Genomic DNA, 21,775 nt, shown 5'->3' with positions numbered 1-21,775 from the left:
GAAAAAAAAGTTAGTTTCTTCCTTTTCGCGTTCTTTAGTAATCAGCAGTTGAACATAAGTAAGTTTCAGGAAAATATCAGTTCCCAACTAGAAAAGAGAGAAAATCAGCTTTTTGTGACACATTTCAAGCATAACTCTCACTTTGACACAAATATTTTTTGCTTTTCTGACAGCTCAAATATCTAAACAACTATACCAACATAAACAACACAAAAAAGGCTTGTTTTACATCAAAATAAACATTTGTTTACAAATATAATGCCATGAACTATTTACAATTTTCACATTTGGAACTAAACTGTGTGTGCATGCGTTAAAATGTCCCTACAATGCGTAACCTTCAGCACGCTACAGTCCACGCTCTCTCACTTCCTCCTTGCTGAGTACGAGTACAAAAGATGCATGCCGAGCTCTTATCAAGTGCACTTCTGCCACCTGGTGGCCGTTTTTATGGCTTTAAACTGCATGAAAAGTCACCTTATAATATTATTATTATTATTATTATTATTATTATTATTATTATTTATTTTAATATTTTATTTTTAGACGTAATGTTATGATGTTTAATGATAACGAAAGGTTTTATGGAGGGATGGGCGTGTGACTTTTTGTTTTTTTGAAGGGAACATTAGAATCTCCCTCTGAATGCTGTCTGGTTTCCATGCTGATGTCTAATGCCACCTGGTGGGGATCTCTATAGCGGAGCTCCATTATATTGCCCATCAGTAGTTTCAGCAGTGGCTACAGAATGTGTACTCATTGTTTTTTGTTGTACATAACACGATTTTCATGGTGTTGCTTATGTTATTTTTAAAGAACTAATTCCTTTTTTAATCCTACTGTGCAGAATAGTTGAATTAGTGTGTCTTATCTTGATTGTCACTTAGTATGTTCACAGTTGCATCCATTTGCTCTTGTTTTCAGTGGCATAAGAAGCGTAAACGGCGCGCTTGTGGAAAATGCAACGCGTGTCTCTGCAGGAAGGACTGTGGCACGTGCGATTTCTGCGTGGACAAACCCAAGTTTGGCGGCAGAAACAAAAAGAGGCAGAAGTGTCGCCTCCGACAGTGTCAGAGACAGGCGATGGTACGACGTCGCCGGTCTCCCACGTCGCGTCCTTGCAGTAATGATGTCCTAACTTGACAAAGCTGGATTGGTTTTCTTTCCACAGAGGCACCTGCTGCCCTTCCAGATGTCTTATGCCGATTGTAAGTCAGCTGATCCATCGCTGCCGGGAAGGCCGAGGCCTCACTACACTTACAGTCGAAAGACAAATTTAAAGAATAAAAAAACCACATTCCCCTTGGAGTTCTCTGATGATGACTTACCAGACGTTAGTTTTGTTCACTTCTAGATGCGCTTTTAAATGTGTTCTCTCAGCCCAAATGAAAACTTGTGCTTGGCTGTTTTAGATGAGTTGGAGCTCAGAACCTTCCGGCAGTAGCAAGTACTTGGACATAAACCCTAAGCCTGACTCTTCTAAACAGGTTTGACAATACAATTTTGACACAGTGGGTGAGTGTCACAAGACAAAACATGCGCTCCTTTGTTTCCACAGTTAGTTCGTTCAAATTTGGAAGATCAAGTTCGAATGGCAAGACAAGATATTGACCGAAGCAACCATAAAAGCTCTCATCAAGTAAGTGTATGTTTGGTATTATCCTCCTGGGATTCTGAACTGAACCACAAGATATTTACTGTGGATGGATTTTGTCTACTTAATAAATGAATAATTAACATCTTTGTGGATCATTTTGAGGTGAATATTTCAAATCCAGTGTTTATTATGTGGAAAAATAGGTGTGATTATGAATATATGTTGTGTTCATGTTGCAGGTAGCAACTATAGTGTGGTGCTCAGTACAAAACTACCTGGTTTAAGGGGAAAGTAACTTTTTTTTGCATTGGGTCCAAATGGGGAGACAACCAGAGAGATCTATAAGATTCAAGAGATTCAAGATTCAAGAGAGTTTTATTGTCATGTGCATGGTAAAACAGCAGTTATACTATGCAATGAAAATCTTATTCTGTTCATTCTCCCAAGAAAAGAAAGAAAACACAAGAAAGAATAAGAACATAAGAAACATTAACATATATACAAATAAATTAAGCAGCAAAAACAGAAGACACATTAATACAAATAAATAAATAAATAAATAAATAAAGTGCTATGAGTGTGTGCGTGTGTTGCGTGCGGCGTGTGTGAGTGCTTCGTTGAGAAGCCTGATGGCCTGTGGGTAAAAGCTGTTTGCCAGCCTTGTGGTCCTGGACTTCAAACTCCTGTAGCGTCTGCCTGACGGTAGGAGTGTGAATAATGAGTGTTGTGGATGTGTGCTGTCCTTGATGAGGTTGTGTGTTCTGCGTAATCATATAGATGGAGTGAAGGTATTTGCTTTGGCAGATAACAGGGTGCAGTCAGAGGTTTACATACTCATCAGGGGCAAGAATGTCTCAATTTGTGGGCCCATAATTTATTTTGAACCGTTTTTCTTCTGGGGTGGAATTATTTCTCAATGTTCATTGATTTTGTAAAAATGAGTTTGATCTGATTGGGGGTTTTCTTTCATTCACAGAAGGTATTCAGTATTATTTTGGTTATGTCGAACTGTGCTGCATTATACAGACTGGGATTTGCAATACAGTAATCCCTCGTTTATCCTGATTAATTGGTCCAGACCCAACCATGATAAGTGAATTTCCGAGACAAGTAGGATTCCTTATTAATAAATGAAAATATTTTCGTAGTTAGGGCGTAGAAACCTGTTCGCAATCTTCTAAATACGTTTGGAAGATCATTAGAGCCCTCTAGACATGAAATAACATCCCTATAGTCACCTTTACGAGAAAATAAGAGAAAATAAGCCATTTAAGACATAAATAATTGTGTGTTGGTTCAAAATGTTTACTAGGGGAACTCTGGGGAGCAGACAGGAGGTGAGGTTGAGCGTGCGTTACTGCAACAACAGGCCGTGTTTTTATAAGGGATTATAGTGCTTGTTGGGAGATCATTCAAACCTGTAATAAAAGCCTGTTGTTCTGGCAATCAAGTCTGGCGTTTGTGTGTCTCCTTGAACATTACAGTAGCATTACTGACACCTAGTGACCAGTGTAGAATACTACATATCATTCACTGCGTCTTCAAATGTGTCCTCGTATGTATTTTAGTTCATTTAGCCATTTTTATGCTTAAAAATGCTTCATTTAGGCAAAAAAAACAAAACAAATTTGCTTCCATATGCATAGTTTTTGACTAATAAGCTATATTCAACCAGGAAACAGCATGATTTATGAATTACTCTATTTTGAAAAAAAAATGTGAGAGTGAAGCCGTGGAAGTCTAAGCACAAAGTGGCGAGGGGGCGACTGTACTATGCTGTGATCATGTAACAATATGAGAAGGTCAGAATATTAAAAAGCGCTGTCTAGCGCTATGATGGAGTGCAGTTCTGCACCACTGCAAGCCACAATAATAAACTTATTTATCAACGAATACCTCTCTGATGGTTAGCTTAGATAGTTACAGTAGCTTTAGAAAACCAGCATTTGCGATACAGATTTTTAAAAGATATCAGATTGACTACCTTGTGTGTGTGAGACCACATGCACAGTCAGTGCACGTGTACTGTAAGAGGAAAGGAATTCACTTGAATTTTAGACTACATACAATAGATTGTGCATACGGTATCAGACAATAGGAGGGTCCCAGTGGCACACGGGGTGGTCGTCTGTGACTGCTGTTAACTGCTGAATTTATGTTTAGCATGCATTCATACTACCCTGTTTGGTGATGCTTAACATGTCTAAATGTATTTTTAATACATGGATTGAGCGTGTTTCCATGCTTATTGTATGCAGGAAGTGCTAAATGAATGGGATGAAGATGATCCTCGCATTGACACACAAGTGCCAATACAAATTGAAGAGGACGACGAGTTGCCAATGGTAAGTGCCGTCAGCTGTTTTAAAACAGTAATTAGGGATGACAATATTGTCTCGCAAGGGAAGTGCTGCTCTAACCGCTGATTGTTTATACTAGGGACCGTCAATAAATTACTTTTACGCTGATGAGAGTTTGTTAAAAAAAAAATGTCAGAACCACACCACAAATTAGTGTATAACCATGTCAAATGATAAGTTCTACCCTAAAAGTTTTTTGCACGACCATTTTCCCCCCAATTTTCTCTTTTATCGGATGGACTTTTATTGGATCTTTTATTGGATTAGGGAGCTGACTCCCAGAGGTTTGTTCCAAAAGCCAAACAATATTGTTGGTCCTGCTGTGGAATAAAGTACATTCAGCAATACTTTGAAGAGCTATTTTCATAACCATATTAAATTCCACACACTCATGTTTGGAACAAAAGCTTATTAAAAAAGAAAAAAAAAAAGGACCAATACTGGATGGGATTAGAAAGATTATAAAAAAGTTGGATCGGATTGGAAGCCAGGAAACGTGGATCACGGCATCCCTAGTTCATATTGATATTGTTTTTTTCAGCTGATGCTGATATCGGCGTGTAAGTGACGACGTGCACCACACAGCAACAAGCTGACTAGCTCAGTGTGTCCGCGGTCTGGAATGACTACCAAGTTCGGCCGTTGGATTGTAAATATGTGTGAGCGAGGGTCTTCATAAAAACACGACAAAAGGATGAGAGCCGTGAAGCTCGGGAGGCACTTATTATTAGCACCATTACACCACATAGCCGTCAAGATCCCACAAACCCAAAAGACAAAACGGCACACTTCCAGCCTTCACAATAAAAACGCTGCACGTTACATCCTGTCAGACGACAAAACAACTAAACAAGTGTCTCGGAAAAATAGCTTCAATTTGCAAAGAAAGCTGTGGTTATGCCAGGGGGAGTAAGGCATCTTTTAATTGATGATTTTTAATGACTTTAGCCGGGCCAAAATATGTGGCACGTTGCCTATGGTGCTGCCCACACTGGTGTATGAATGTGAATGCATGTTTACTACCCTCGGGCAGCTGTGGATACGGATGTCGCCACCACCTGTGTGTGACTGAGGAGTGAAAGAATAATGGGAGCCTTGAAAAGCACTATAAAATCGAATCCATCGTTGTTATTATAGCTCGCATTGCATAGTGCAATACAATCGTCCCTTGCCACGTTGCACTGTTGTTCACGGGTGAGGGAAGGATGGAACACGAGGTGGACAGGCGGGTCGGCCCTCCCTTAGGGATAAGGTGAGAAGCACTGTAATCCGGGAGAAACTTCAGGGCACGTCCGACTGGTAGGATGCCTCGGGGAAGAACCAGGACACGTTGGAGAGACTATCTCTCAACTGGCCTGGGAACGCCTCGGGATCCGATGGGAGGAGCTGGACAAAGTGGCCGAGGAGAGGGAAGTCTGGGCTTCCCTTGCTTAGGCTGCTGCCCCCGCGACCCGACCTCGGATAAACGGAAGAAGATGGATGATGGACTCAAAGTTTTTCAAAATATACTTATGAATAAATCATGGCTGTTTCATGGTTGACTACGGCCTATTATTAATAAAAACATGTGAATATTAAAGCAGATGTGACATATGCTTGGCCTCTGAGCATGAACTAAAATACAAATATGACATTCAGACATCTAATTGAAAGACATGTTGATATGTAGTATTCTACACTGGTCACTGGGTGTCAGTAATGTTACATTATTTATTTTATTTTTTCACCTCTTCAGATCACGCAGATCTTCAGTTTGGCTGATAATCCTGTCGTGGGCACCGAAGAACTGGATGATCACCTTAAGAAACTGCTGGTTTCTTTGCGCGACACCACACTGCCGATCCTGTGGTACGCTATCATGGCGGAGGGCCCGCAGCTTCAGCTCATCCAGTGCGCCAAACAGTCCAGCATGTCGGACACGGTGGTGCTCATCGACCCAGGTTTCTTTTTTCAGGTCACCGTCCAAAATCAACCGCTGTCGCCCGCTCACCCGCTCTATGACGATTACCCGCCCAAGTTGACCACTGTGACTGAAGTGGTCACTCTGCTTTTGGGCCTGGAGAACTATGTTCTGTGCAAGGGGTTGCCCCCCAAGCAGCTGTTATCCAGTCATGGCCCGATCACATTGGAGCGGGCCTCAACGTGTGACTTCTTAGTGGAGAGACATGTGGACATCTGCTCTCACTGCAGATTGCTTCGTGGATGAGGATGCTCAACTAAACACTGACGATAAAACTGTCACCAAGCTGGGGGGGGCGCTGGTGTGGGACGTACCGTACTACTTCTGAGGTGGAATACTGGGATTGAAGCGTCACCAGAAGCATTCCAAGGACATGAACTCCTTTGACATTCGGGCAGGGTGACTGCTGCTGCTGAATCCTTTCAGCCCCTTTTGTGTGGTTCGTGGTGCCGGGTGATCCACTTTTACTTGAGGAAGCAATACCCCCTCCGTGACGGAATATCTCCATCTCTTGCCCAAACCCACGCCTCAGTCCCTTTGTTGCTTTTTTTTTTTTTTTATACCAAGAGGTGAGGTTTGCGTCTGCATGGGTTTGTGTCTTTGTCTACAAGTTCTGGGAACATCTGCTTGTGTTCCTCCATGAAATATTGATGACATTCCACACTTTGTAATCACGTCGCCAAGAGCTTTATAAAAGTATCCACAAAATATCGCTGTCTTACTAAATTGATCCATAAATGTTCACAAGCTTGGATACCTGTCCAATCTCAACAGATCCACTTGTAGTTTCCCTTTTTTCTGCAGGATCTTACCGTATTTTCGTACATTGTGAATGAATTCGGGACCATGATCTTGTAGCTGTCATGATCCCAGATCAGGGGTCGGTAACCTTTTGCATCAAAAGAGCCATTTTGCCTCTTCTTCCAGTGAAGAAAATGCTCAGGTGCCACAAAACATGACATGGCTTATGAACTTTTAATCTTTTTAAAATTGGACCTGTTACAGCAACAGAATTCAACTAACAGAGTGCACAGGTAGGCTTGCTTTGAAATCGTTTAAACACTTAACTATGTAGGCTTGTTTGAGTTGTTCCTGTGTTTGTGTAAATTGAAAGAAAATGTAGCCAACTTGAACATAAAAAAGCCCATCAGAGTTCACATATTTGCATACTGTATGAGTGCTGTCTGCTCAATACCGTTTACATCACTCAACTCATCACAGGCAAGTCGATATGCTAGCACTGAATGTATGTCATCAGTTTGCCAACTACTGATGTTTGTTGCCATCCTGCTGGTCCTGTCCTTGACGGTCTTTGCAGGGAGTAGTATTTCTTTCATTTTCTGAATAATTTTTTTTTTTAATTTGGGGAATAGATGCTGTGATATTTTTATGAACGACTCTTTGATGTATTCTCCGCCTGTGAACGGCTTCCTCCTCCCAGTGCAGCGAGTCAGTTACAACACTAGCAGCTTGTAGTTGATAGTGATGGAAATTTCGGCTCTTTTTAGAGAAACGGTTCTCTTGGCTCACTAAAAAGAGTCGGCTCACAAGTGGCTCCTCAGATTTTTTTTTGTCTTCTAAATTAATTGATTACCAAATTGTGTATTGTGTAATGTAAAAATACATGATTAAATGTTTATTATTTAAATGGATTTATTCAAACCTCAACGAACAGCTAAAGAAATACGTTCTATCATAAAATACAAAGAGGCCCATCTCAATAGGCAAATCAGGTCAAATCTCATCATGCAAATTTCTCACGAACAAGAGCACCACAACGTTTAACCCCGCCACTCCCCCTGCTCAGTGTGGACACAGACGCCGCCACACATCTTGACCAATAAATGACATTCGCCTTTAACGGAAAAAATAACCGGCTCCCAACGACGCGAGCCGGCTCTCAGAGCGGATTCATTCGCGATCGACACATCCTACCTGCAACCCTAGAACTAGCGGCTGCAGTTGAGTCTGGAGCCTTCATCCGCCTGTTGAAAGTATGTTTGCTCTGCTCGACCTTGCGTTTTGGCTCCGAAATCGCTCCCTTACACCGCCCATATGCAGTTGGCTCAGAAAAACCCGAGCGCTTTTTAAAAAAAAATATCTTTCAATCTTACATTTTCTGTTGTTTGCTAATTTGTCGCCACATATCAAGCACACGAGTGGGTAAGCCAGCGTGGTTGGCAGTGAAGGCAAAGAAATATATCCATTCACAATCAAACTCTCTATTTTCCTCCCACAATTTTCTTTTAGGGACAAATTTATAGTCGCTTACCGCGGGTGCAGCACGCTGTCTAGACGTCTTTTTCGTGTGACATTATGACACTGGGCCTCCTCCCCTTCCCTTGCTCATCCAATCAGCGTCAGAACGCAGTGTAGATGCATTCATGGACTTGCGGTCAGTCGGATATTTCAAAGTCTTTTTGGAAACTCACATTTCCTCTGCTTCGGCGTTACAAAAAAATCTCAGAGCTCGACTTGTGGTGCTTTGCCTGTGATCAAGTGATCCTTATTGAAAACGTGAAGGAATCTACTGAGAAACTACAGCTCGGCCACAACTGGAAGTACCAGCAAGACAACGGTCCGGAGCTCACCGCCAAGGTAGTGAAGAAATGCTTCAAGGACAACGACAAGGACCCGAATCCAATCAAGAACTTGTGGCGAGACGTGAAGGCCAGAGTGATGGCTAGGAAAACGACCGACCTGACCCATCTTGAGGCTTTGGCCAAGGAAGAATGGTCCAAAATCCTACTGGACAAACCGATGCACGTTTCACAAAGTGCAGGTGTCATGTGACTTGATATTACTATTAGCATAATATCTCTCTGTGGTTCATGATTCTTTTTCCTTTTATTTTCTAAACATCAACTGCTCGTAGCGTCTTTTGAATTGGGTCATTTTAGTGCCTTGTTTGGGTAGCTCGTTATTTGTTTGCTTTATGCATCATTTTGTCTGTTTGAAGGTTTACCAGATCAGCTAATTTTAGTAGTTGTGATTTTCGGAGAAGGGGTTTGAATGTTCTCTATAAGCGGCCTCGTGGATGACCCTAATAGATCTTTTTGTAACACAGTGAGTGAAGTCTGCTTCTGTAGTCATTTCCCCATATCTCCGCACAGTAAGTTCGATGTGGTCATACTAGACAACAATAGAGTATGGAGGGATTTTTGGCCCAGAACAAATTTTGCCTTATCGAGTATAGAAATGTTTCTTGCCACTGTGTTATGTATTTTTAATGTGGGCTTTCCAGCTCATTTTGTCCTCTATTATAACGCCTAGAAACTTATTTTCATTCACTTTTTCAGTGTCCACTGCTTTTGGGCATTTTCAGTTTGCTCGAGTAATTGTGGATCACTTAAATACTCGAGTTTAGTGTGAGTTGAACACGTTCCCAATGATGTTGACATCAATATTTCATGTGGTGGTTAAAAGGCTCCATTCATTTCTTGTGTGGTGCGCCATGTTGCCGTAAGACTTGATTCTTATCGTGTGTGACTCACCGCATTTCATGAGGCCGCATGCTTTTATTTTCATCCCAAGAAGAAACCACACGAGTTACACCTGGAATTGCTTCAACGGGATTTATTACTTTTTTGGAACGTGAAAGGGGTTGAAATTGATCTGGAGTGGTGGAATCATTTAGAATACAGCTTGATGTGATGTTCTACTGCTTTGCTATTTGAAGCAAACGTTTTAAAGTCCACAGATGAAAACATGGAGCACAATCCTCGTGCACCTTCTCTTGTTGTCGTTGCTATTTTAGTCATCGTGGCTTTTTTTTCCCGTATCGTGCTTGAAGAGAGATCGACATTTCATACTGTGTTTCGCGTTGCGTGTCATACTCACTGCTGTTAGATGTACTGTAAAATATCTCTAATTTTCTTGCAGGCATCGTGTTCTGAATTGCACAAGCAATAAAAACATGTTTGGGATTCATTAGAAAGCTTTACAACTGAAATAAAACTTAGTTTGTATTTGCAGTGTTCTCTCCATCTTTCGCGGACTCGCTGCTTCGCAAATTTTTATGGGTGCAATTTTAGTGCTTTTTTTAAACAGCGTATGAACACTGGCCCTTTAAGAAGAATTGCATTGTGGGACGTTGAGTATCCGCACTGCCCATTGTCTTCTGCGTCCGGATTGGCTGTAGACCATCGTCGATCAATCTCCTTAGTGCCGCTCACCGCTAGTGTAACACTGCAGAGAATGATGGGACAACTCATCTCCTGTGCAACATATTTATTTTTGTAAAGGCTGCAAAACAAGGAAATACAGGTTATTCGTGGGCACCTTCGATGTGTGTCTGCACACGTCTCATCACGTACTGACTAACAACTTGTTCTTACAGTATTACAATAAACAAAACAATACACATGTCACTGTATGAGCACATACCTTAATGAACTCAAAATACTATGTTAGTGTTTTTAACCATTGTTTCCAATCACTGTTTTATTTTTTTTTATTTAATTTTTTTTATTTTTTTCATTACTCTCATGAATTGTATTTATTAAGCTAAACCTATATCCAACAGTAGACCCTTTTGCTGTATTCTCGTTGTAATCACCCTGAATGAAATAAACACCAAGTATTTTACACTTTCTATGACCACTAAGAAATGACATAGTGTAGCTTTAACTCCACATTCACTTGTGGGACATCCTTTCTCCATCACAGCTTCCTGAATGAATTAGCAATAGCACAGCACATGTGCTCTTTAGCCTAGCTTTGCCTTATACTTAGCTTAGTATTTACAGGAACACAAGCATCACATGACAATACCTCTTCACTCTGTTTGACAAACGTTTTGGCTGTACATGTATTCACCTGACTCATGTGCATCCCTTAACAATATACACATAGGATTTGGTCATTGACACATTGCCACGGACGACGAGTCCGCCATTTTCAGTACACAACGAGGAACGTCACTCTAACGAGCTCATTAACGTGCATATTCACTCTTTAGCTCGACACCTCTTACACTCTAAAGCACTTATTAACTGTTACAGCTGCTGTCTATTACTTATATAAGTTTTACAAGTCATCTTACCTGCAAAACAAAGAAATATAGGTTATTCGTGGACACCTGCACACGTCTCATCACGCACTAACAACTTTTTCTTCGTCGTCCACCAAGACGTCAGCTACTGATGCCCGTGGCGCCCTCTGCTGGCGGAAACCTATATTATACTAAGAGCACATCAGACATCAACAGTAACTCTTATAAAAAGTGACTTTAAACATCAAAATTAAATGGGGGGGGGGCAACTATTTCCGTGTATTCATCTATATCGTAGTGCCACACTAGCAAACTAGCTAACCGCCAATACTGTAAACAGAAGAAGAAACAGAAGAAGCTAACCCGTGTTTTAAGCACCAGCAAGATCCGGAAGTTAGATACTAGGGGTGGACGATACTGCAAATCAGTAAATAATGGACAGATAATTACAGGACCAACAATTGCTGATAATGAGAATGATACTTTCTACTTGAAATGTTTATTATTCATTTTTCTAATTCAGATTTGTGGATAATTTATCAATATATAAATACAACAATGTGACACTGTAACAATATCAACAAAATAATAAAATTATACTTTTTGAGTAAAATAAAGTAGCGCAGGCAGATGACACATTGTGAAAACAAACACGAAACAGGATATCAATCCGTGTATCCAAGTATCAGTCTGATGCTGAGATACCATCATCGATACCCTGGTATCGATACTATCAATATTTACGCTGATCCTTCCACTGATATCAGACACACATGAATAAAATGATAGCAAAAACAGCAGTGCAAGGATAACAACACGTTCATGATCAAATAGTTTTTATATTGTGCAGGAAAAAATAATACCATGTAAAAAGATACGTTATACTACAAAAAGTAGTACATTAAAAATGAATATTTCTAAATATTAATACAGTTCCCAAAAATATGAATACTTTATTGTCATAATATTACGCCTTAAACCTACGTTTCGTAGGTTTAAGGCTTTTCCCCCCGGAAGTCTGTTGTTTTCTGCTCAGTGAGGAAAAAGCGCCGCCTGCTGGAGAGGGAGGCGAACTGCCCCTCGAGTCGCCCCAGGGTGTACCCATTGTTGTGGCCGGTGAGTATCGGAAGACTCGTGGAATTGTAACTCTTCACAAAGATACATGAAATACATAAAAACGTACACGCGTGTCTATCACACACGAGTTTAGGGCTGATTTGTTGCTTTGGAACTCCACAGTTCGTTTGATTTCACCTGGGGCGCGCGGCCTGTGGGCGGGGCCTGGCTGTTGAGGAGGGCGGGCTTTGACGCGCCTGTTTCCGGTGGTAGCTCAGCTGAGATGCGCACCGTTCTGGCGACGAGCGGTGGCGGAGGTCGTGGATTGGAATCGGGACGAGGAAGCGCCATGCACGAGCGCATTACGTCCTGCTGAAGACTCCTCGTGAGGAGGATTTCGACCTGTCGTGTCGCCCGGTAAGGCTTCTTATTCCCGGACCATGGAGACCTAAGGCATCGGTCATGCTCTCCGGTAAGAGGGGATTCTTCTCCAAGGTGTAACATTCATGGTCCCATTTCTTATGACCTATGGGTACGTTATCGATGTAATTGACCGGGCCTGTATGGGAAGGTGTGTTTGATATTGTTGTCTGCGTGTATGCAGATAAATGTCTGCGTATGCAGACCGCGATGTGTGTCAAAATGATAAGCAACGTAATGTTTTGGGTTTTTTTTAGGTAAAAACGAAAACGTGTCGCTTCGCATGTCTTTAAATGCAGCACATGTCCCGGATTGCAAGTACATGCCTTCAAGCCTCGCAGGGGAAATGCGTGTCATGCCTCCCCCTGTTGCTGTTATTCAGCGAAATACACGCACGAGACGTGTTTATGCTACCGGGGGCCGTATCGATTTTGATGGTTGCCATCTATAAATGCTCCCATGCCGCGGTGTGAAGAAGGCCTATCATTAACAGATTCCTCAACAAGGATGTCTTGTCAGGTTCTGGACTGTGTGTGTGTGTGTGTGTGTGTGTGGGGGTGGGGGGGGGGGGGGGGACTGTATTGTGAGGGTCAGTCAATGCCTGCAGGGGGATTCTCTGCAAGTGTTTGCAAAACACATGTGTGTTTTCACATACTTCACTTTCATGCCAAACAGTCTGAAAAGTAACTGCTGCATTCAATTAATAGGCTGTCACACCTTTTTCCAAAGGGGGGGGCAGCTTTATTTGATTTATGACAGCCTTTCATGACTGCTTTCATCCTCATCTTTTCAACACATGCTGCTGCTGCTGCTGCTGTTTGTTTTCCCTCGCCGTTCCCTCGCCTGACTTGTCAATGAGCCACTCCCTCTCACGCCAGCAAACATCACGGGAGCGGACCTTGACCCCCATCAGTGCAGATTTTGCTATTAAGCTCAGTCAAGGTGACATTACGTCTTTATTGTGCCCACAAGACACCGGATGACTTGAGCCCAGCGTCGGGTTAGCATGTAGTCGGCCGCAGGCGTGGATTTAAAAGCAAGATGCCAACCTTTTGGGAGTTCAGGGAATCGCGTCCCCGAGCTTATCAAGAGTTGTGAGTCGGAGCAACGCTGCTGTAATGTGATTAGAACATCCGAATGTGGACAATACCTTCTTTATCGAGGGGTTCCCAAAATAGGCCGCAGTAAGTGAAATGTGCAAAGTAGCCAACTGTGTTTGTTTCCAATGATTGTATTTTGTTTAAGGCTCAGGGTTTCGGCCGCACGGTGGTCTAGTGGTTAGCACGTTGGCCAACACAGGAACAGCCTGGAGATGGGAAGACCTGGGTTCGATTCTCCCCTGGGGATTTCTGTGTGGAGTTTGCATGTTCTCCCCGTGTGCGTGTGGGTTTTCTCCGGGTACTCCGGCTTCCTCCCACATTCCAAAAACATGCAGGTGAGGTTAATTGGTGACTCTAAATTGTCCATAGGTATGAATGTGAGTGTGAATGGTTGTTTGTCTATATGTGCCCTGCCATTGGCTGGCGACCAGTAGTCGCCTGAAGTCAGCTGGGATAGGCTCCAGCATGCCCCCGCGACCCTAATGAGGAAGAAGCGGTATAGAAAATGGATGGATGGGCTCAGGGTTTCCCCAAGGATGTTTTGAAGCTGTGGTGGTGGGCTGCATGGGAGGCCGCTCTGTCTCAGCGGCAGGATTTTTAAAATTTTTAAAAAAAATATTGAAATTTACTGTGGCTAATAATGTCCACATGATGTTGCTTGAACAACAAATGCATGAATTAACTTGAATTAACGCCTTTCTTCCTCCTTATCTGTCAGGTGCCAACAGGGCAGACGGGGGATTCCGGTGCTTGTTTTTCAAAATAGTGTAGTGTAGTGACACATTTTTATGATATTTGATGGATATTTTATTTCAAATGAAGTGTGGTCAACATGCAAATGATAGGCTATACGTGTATCTACAGTATATAGCACAGGGGGGCTCACACTTGTTCAGCTTGTGGGCTACTTGGTCCCAAAGATCTACCTCCTACTATAAACACATACATTCTATGTATTTATTTATAAATGAGTATTTATGTACTTTGTGTATGTATATCAGGGCTGCACGCAATCAAAATGATCCACCCTTACTGTAAAACATAAAGCATGTATCAAATCTATCAAAATGCGAATGATTAATACCGCGATGCAGCGAGGGAACACGGTACGCACATGTCCCCCGAGGGAAAATGTATAGAAATAATCCCCTCAGATGTCTCTGCCACATTCTTTACTTTATTACTCCCCCCACATTGGTTTAGCGGGATCCAGGGGGATCGCTATCTCACTCTCTTTCCTGTCAAAAGTGCGAGGGTGAGCGTCAAGGCCAGAGAGTCGGTGCAGATGAGCGTGTTATCAATCAGTACGTCACCGATATGGAGAGCAGAAGAACTCATGGTAGGACCAGACCTGCCGTACGACCGGTGTAGCTTTTTGGCCGGTCGGGTTAGCAGGGCCAGCTGCTGATGAAGGTTTAAGGGCCCGTCCACGGGGGAACGTTCTTGGCATTTGAACAAAGGTCACGTCCACCCTGTGCCGGGTTAGTGAATAAATAGCGTGCAGACGGGACCGGAAAACGACGTAATACACAAGGCGGATACGTGGACGGAACCACGTGACAAACCGTAGAAGAAGAAAGAACGGGTGCGCATAAGTCCGTCGTCTTCAGCGTTTCGAGGCTCATGGAATTACACGTGCGTCATTTTGGGAGCACAAGACGAGAAAACACTGGGAGAATCTCGACTGCAGCGAGTCCTGACACTCGAAATATTCAGACGTGCTGGCTTGTCGTCAAAGCTCACTTGTGGTCACACCACGGCGACGGGTCGGTGGCGTCCTGGTTCTTGTATTGCTTGTCTCCGGCAGTTTCAGATTTTCCTGCTCTGCAATCCGTGAGGATGAGAGGCTGAAACCATACAATACTTTGCCCTTTTGACCCGAAAACTTTACCGTGTGGATAAATACACACGGTCCTGTAAACGGAACGTGCGATGGCTCCACTGGTTCAGAACTTTTGGATCTGCAAAGACTGTGGTTGATTTGAACAAATTAAAAACAAAATTTCCAACGTAAACCTGAACTTTTGAGGCACATCGAGCTTGAAGAATTTGGTGGAATTTCAACCGACCTTTTTTAAAGGCGATCGATGATGATGCAGCTTTGGATGAAGCTACGCAGTCGTCAGAATAGTCACTCCAATCCCCCAAAAATCACCACAGCCAAATTCCAGTCAGTCAAATTGTCAGATTCATGATTCTTGATGTCTGTTGTTGCTCGTTCGCTAAGGCTAGCTAATTTACTACTGCACTAATGTGGTGTCATTGATGGTGAGATAAATAAACTCTCTATGGGGGCCTATTGCTTCCTGCTTTAGTCATGAGAGACCCCCCCAGCTTTACTAAAACTCTTCAAGTGCACGACCATTGGGACATTGAGATGTTGATGCAGGGGTGTATGCTCCTCCTCCCCACCGCTGTTATCAAGCGTGGGATATCGTTGGAGGCGGATGCTGTGTAGCGAGAGCACGCAGACGGAAGTCGGATGTCTGCTGCTTATCAAACGTACGAGGCACGCGGCAGACGATGTGGACAGGACACGTTGTCAGGGTTTGTCAGTTCCTGCCTCAGCTGTACTAAGAAGTAGCGTCCTTCTGGTCTTAGCAGGACATGTAGAGCTGCGACCCGCGTCTGGTTACCGCGTGTTAAGTTCACAGCGGTGGTGGCGGCAGCAGCTGTGTCAACACCAGCAGTTAACGTGGGGGCCGGATGGCCTCACCTGTGCACCGTGAAAGTGTCGAGTCTCAGCTGCTCTTTTACATGTCAGCTGTTCCACGACGCTGAGCCCATAAGGACCAACAATGAGCCGACAAATGTTTGGCACAGCTTTCGTGCACCCTTATGTGGACAAAAGCATTAGGATGCTTCTGTCTGGGCCATGGAGCCAAATACTGGGCGTTGTTGCAGATCCTATCTCCAAGTCTCGGCTTGAGTGGATCCCACAGATGATGTATGATGGTGTGGCTCTCCAGTCCACCACCTCGAGAAATCCTCTTTATTTTTTACCAAATTCATTTAAAATTTTGTTAAAATTCCATTTTTGTTACCTTTTTAAACTTACTTTACCGGAATGGTGTACAGTTTTGTGACATCAAATAAAACGACCATTATCTCATTCAACACCAAAGACGTATTTTGATACATCTTTTACACTTTCTTTTTCCGCGAGAACCTAAAAGAAATGATGACACGACTCCCCACTAGCGGATTAACACTTCAGAGCACCTTTAAGGCATAAAAACGGCCACAAGATGGCAGAAGTGCATTTGACGGGCCCTTTGACGCACGCACACACACACACGCACGGATGTGCTTGGCTAACTCTTCTATTGGGATGTTAGCCTCTGCACACGTTACTGCTAAATCCACAACAAACTGCAATGCTGGCGTTTGTGGTGAAGGAAGACGTAGTCACCGATGCAGTTCATTGTGTTATTAATGTAAGATATTTTTGTACGACACCCTTATTTTGTTTACACAATTAGACAGTACGTGGTGAACAGCGCTCTTGTTTTAAGGCCGGAAGTGTGTTGTGTGTGTGTGTTGATGGTTAAGACGAGCCGGGGGCAAGAACAAACAAACATGGTTCTTGACCTGCGGGCGTCGTAAAACGCTGGTTTGCATGAACAAGCGGTAAAACACAACACGGTGTAAACACACTCGTACAGCCCTAGGGGCTGTCCACACAGAAATGTTTTCAGGTCAAAACTATTTTATGGTTCCAGCCTTTCATCCACACGGGAACGGCGTTCTGGGTGACCCGAAATGCTGTTTTTTGAAAGCGGCTTCCAGGGTGGGAACACCTCATAACGCTGGGAAGAAAAACTACAGATGGAGGTGCTCGGGCAGCGGAGCCTTCGTCCTGACAGTCAACGTTTGCTGCGGCGTTTGCTCAGCAAATATGAACAAAACAGTGCAAAATGGTGCACGCTCATAGACAGTGCCATTCGTTACATTGCAAAAACATACGTACATACAGACAACTTCTGTGTTGAGCTAACGTCTCACACAGGTACACCGTACACCATACTTGGGTACCATCTAGTGGTTCAAATGGGAATTACACCTCTCATGACAATTCATGAAAAAAAGAGTCTCAAAAAATGTCGTCGATGAAATCGATTACCCATGAAAATTTGTAGCAAAATTATCGACCGTCGGAATTTATCGTGACAGGTCAACAAAATATCGGAATATTTGGACCGGCATGACTCACCCTGGTCGACATTCTCCTGATATTTGAATGTGATATACCAAAATGACTCACACAAGCAATTCCACTTCGTCGTTACGTCCAGGCAAGCCGGCCAGGTTGGAAGACGACGGACTTATTTGCACGCGTTCTTTCTTCTATTCTATGTTTGGAGCGTCATGCGGTAATACATCGTTTTCACCCAAAGATCCGTTTCTGTTTGGATGCAGCTATTTGCTAATCCAGCGCAGTGTTGCTACTTTTTTTCTGTTGCGTTTTGTTATGTTTCCATGTGGACACACACAGCTGCGCTAGCGTGCGCCGCTAAACTAAGCTAACCATCCATAATTCCAGTCGCTCTCCATAAGAGAGGAGATTACAAGTTCTTCCAGTGTTTCAGGTCACCGTTTCGAGCATGCATAGTTCAAGAGGGGGCGGGGTTAGTGCTCGTGATCGGATTCTGCCACAATTGAGCGGACCGCCAGGGGAAAACGTCCCCCACACAAACGTTCCTTCCCCTCACGATGACAGCGTTTCATTCACATTCTGTCGATTACCACTGTGACCGTGCCGTGGAAAACGATCCAAATGTAATTGTGACTTTGTCTTACGTCAGGGTGGGCAAACCGTGGCCCGTGGACCACATCAGGCCCTCCTGTTTTCAAATTCCTTTTTTCAAACATCTAAGCTTGCAGTGCTATGGTGGCACGCTTGAGTCGCACGGGAAATGCTGAGATGCGATCTGTGGTTAGCAAAGCACTGTGTGTCTGACATGGTACTCTGCAGCACAGGTGCCCCTCAGGGTACGGTGCTCTCCCCTTTCCTCTTCACCCTCTACACCTCGGACTTCACACACAACTCCAGTGTCACATCCAGAAGTTCTCCGACGACACAGCCATCGTTGGTTGTGTTTCAGAGGGGAATGATCTGGAATACAGGACGGTCATCAGGGACTTTGTCAGCTGGAGTGAGCTTAACCAGCTGCAACTCAACACCAGCAAGACAAAGGAGATGATTATTAACTTCCAGAGGAAAACATCTCACTTTACACCGGTGAACATCCAGGGAGCGGACATAGAGTTGGTAGACAGCTACAAATTCCTGGGTGTTCACCTGAACAACAAGCTGGACTGGTCCGTCAACACCCACGCCCTCTACAAGAAGGGCCAGAGTCGCCTCCACCTGCTGAGGAGACTGAGGTCCTTTGGTGTGTGCAGGACTCTTTTACGGACCTTTTATGACTCTGTGGTGGCCTCAGCCATCTTCTATGCTGTGGGCTGCTGGAGAGGGGGCAGCACGGACAGGGACAGGAGCAGGATAGATAGGCTGATCAGGAGAGCGAGCTCTGTCCTGGACGGTCCTCTGGACTCCGTGGAGGAAGTGGGGGAGAGATGGATGTTGGCTAAGCTGACATCCATCATGGACAACACCTCTCACCCGCTACATGACACTGTGGGTTCCCTTAGCAGCTCCTTCAGCAGCAGACTGTTACACCCACGGTGTAAGAAGGAGAGGTTCCGCAGGTCCTTCATACCGACCGCTGTCAGGCTCTACAACACCTGCACCACCTGAACCATGTTGTAGTCACGATGTATTCTTTACTTGCGTATCTTGCTTGCTGCTGTAACAAGTGAATTTCCCCGCTGTGGGATAAATAAAGTACATACAATACAATACAATACAATACAATACAATACAATACAATACAATAACAAAAACCCCAACGCACACGTCACACACAATGCAACCTACCTACTGCACCACGTGAGCATACAAATACATGTCTGCGCACGATACCCATGCCAAAATACTCCCTCCGCAAAGCATGCTGGGTAATGTGCGCCACTCTCTTTCCCAGCATTTTGTTGTGTTTGTTGCACTTTGGCTCGATTGTAAAATATGTTGAGGAGGTCATCAGGGAAGCAAACATACTCTCCATATCCAATGTCTTATTGTGTTGCCGCTGGGCTACCCAGCATAACTTGCGGGCACTCGTAAACAGCATCTTAAGTTGTGTGTCGCATGTTTATCAGCCACGTAGTTTAGCTAGTTGATTTATGTGATGCGTCAACTTGCCGTGGATGTGTCGTTTGTTGACCACCCAAAACATAGACGGCCCCTCGAGTGGCCCGCGAGTCAAAAAGTATGCCCACCCCCGTCTGACAGAAAGCTACAGGCAATTTCTTTGGAGTCATCAAAGATGAAAGCGGAGACAGTTTCCTTTTTAGTCGTAATCCTGGTGAGGCACAAATGAAACGTGGCTTCCCTTTGAGCGTCACAGTCTAAACTGTGAGAAGCGTTTCGAACGTGCGTTCCAGACTCTCTCAGCGTTCGGCCCGGCAGACTTGAATATTAAACTCCGTGTTGATTAGCATTCGTGTGAGGCGAACTGCAGAGAGGAAGCTGGCTCGCACCGCGCAGCTCATGTTTTAACCAACGCGGCCCCCGCGCTGCCGTCTATGCAGGCTTCTATCCCCCCCCATCCATGCAAAAACAAAACATGTGTTCCATAATCGCCTGGCGTTCATATCTCTCCCTTTGATGCAGCTCCCTCTTTATCTGAGCCCTCATTGTCCTGCCGGCGCTCCCGCAGGCTCCCGTGTGGAATGCCATGCAGTCCGCGGTCTTACACTCGTATCTCGGAGACATCTGCACACCAGATGTTCCAGCAGTTTGTGCTTGACTTCCAATGTTCATCCTTAGGCGTGTCGGCAGGACTCAGCCGGTTACTGTTGCTGTGGATAGCGGGGGTGCTCACACTCACACTGCCTGCAAGCTTGTACACAAGGAAGTGATACTGGATGTCCATTAGATGCACACGTCGTGTATTACGTCCAGTTAGCATGTGCTAGCAAACATTACCCGTATACAAGAAATGAAAATGGTTGTGCAAAAGGAAATGCAGCCGAAGTCAAGGCGACATATCCAGAAGCTTTCAGCAACCGGCACATTTTCCATTAGATCCTGAAATAATAGCTTAAGAAATGTAAGAGTAGAAAAACACACATTTCTGTAGTGGAGTTCAGCAAAGCCGTCAAACAAATAACCTTTTTTCTACACAACCAGCCGCTACAAGTGAACGGATAACTTTTGTTCTGGATGGAAGCATCTTACCACTCGGTTACTTCATCCAGTAGTTTGAGACGTGACGTCCACCAAGAGCAAGGGCGAATCAGGAGGGGAGCTTAATGGCAGCCGACTGATGTCAAGTGACGTTTATGCGATCGACGTAAGGGGCACCCCCGGTCTACGAGGTAGCAGCGGTCTTCTCCAGTTTGGGGTGCACGTTTGGCACAATGCAGCCCCGACTGCAGGCTGTTCTAGCGCCTTCATTCACCTTTGTGGCTCGTGGAATGTGTTCTTGACAAGGAAATGCTGTCCGTGCGCTGCGGACCTCAGCTGTTCAGGCTTGGTTCATGTAAAGCGGGGGTGTCCAAACGCTTCCCACCGAGGGAACCGTACTGCATCTTTGCTACTTGGGTGTTTTGTAGAGCAACACGTAGATACTGTATGATAGATGTGCTAAGAAATGATGTATCGTTTCAAAAACAGCATGTCAGCTTTGAGGTATGAGTGGAAAAGCCTTTTATTAGCATGGACGCCAGTCTTTGCTCTTTTCACATTTTTTTATTTTTTCATTTTCCAAATATTTCAACTTTCTTCGTAAATAATTTTGGTAAATTTTCTTCTCCTAATATTATGATTTATTCCCATAATATTGTGACTTTATTCCCATATTATAACTTTTTTCCCCAACCTGAACTTTATTTTATTTAGTTTGTTCTAATATTACGACATTTGTTTCTGTTAATATTTTAACGCTGTGCTACTAACATGACATCATCCGTCTTCTATGCTGCGTATCCTCACCAGGGTCGCGGGGGTATGCTGGAGCCTACACTATCCCAGCTGACTCAGAATGCAGCTTTTTTTTTTCCTCAATATTTGGACTATTCTTGTAAATTTGCAGCTGTTTTTTTTTATTTCTGCTGTTGTTTTTTTCCACAATGATTTGAACTTTATTATGACTTTATTCCATAATATTTGGACTTCCTGTAACGTGATAACTTTTTCCGCAACCTAATCTTCTTTGTTGTTTG

At 43.8% G+C, this 21,775-nt stretch overlaps 2 protein-coding genes across 5 annotated transcripts in view; both read left to right on the top strand.

The window, feature by feature from the left end:
* Nucleotides 1–10,110, top strand: part of mbd1b (methyl-CpG binding domain protein 1b) — a 21,639-nt gene extending 11,529 nt beyond the window's left edge. For both annotated transcript variants that reach the window (XM_054785183.1, XM_054785181.1), the window contains 6 exons: nt 925–1,086; nt 1,172–1,333; nt 1,413–1,487; nt 1,559–1,639; nt 3,856–3,942; nt 5,693–10,110. In XM_054785183.1, coding sequence (XP_054641158.1) covers nt 925–1,086; nt 1,172–1,333; nt 1,413–1,487; nt 1,559–1,639; nt 3,856–3,942; nt 5,693–6,163 — 1,038 coding nt within the window. In that variant the 3' untranslated portion in view covers nt 6,164–10,110. The remainder of the gene's footprint in view (nt 1–924; nt 1,087–1,171; nt 1,334–1,412; nt 1,488–1,558; nt 1,640–3,855; nt 3,943–5,692) is intronic.
* Nucleotides 10,111–12,235: 2,125 nt separating this feature from the next.
* Nucleotides 12,236–21,775, top strand: part of ccdc120b (coiled-coil domain containing 120b) — a 23,780-nt gene continuing 14,240 nt past the window's right edge. Inside the window, exon 1 of one of the 3 annotated variants that reach the window (XM_054784077.1) lies at nt 12,236–12,383. The gene's annotated coding sequence lies outside the window, so the exon portion shown is untranslated. Of the gene's footprint in view, nt 12,439–13,073; nt 13,571–21,775 lie in introns of those variants that run through there. The other 2 variants (XM_054784076.1, XM_054784078.1) reach the window with 2 other exon arrangements.

The sequence above is a fragment of the Dunckerocampus dactyliophorus genome, chromosome 8 (genome assembly GCF_027744805.1).
Source record: "Dunckerocampus dactyliophorus isolate RoL2022-P2 chromosome 8, RoL_Ddac_1.1, whole genome shotgun sequence".
Lineage (NCBI taxonomy): Eukaryota > Metazoa > Chordata > Actinopteri > Syngnathiformes > Syngnathidae > Dunckerocampus > Dunckerocampus dactyliophorus.
This window is presented reverse-complemented; position numbering and strand designations above follow the sequence as displayed.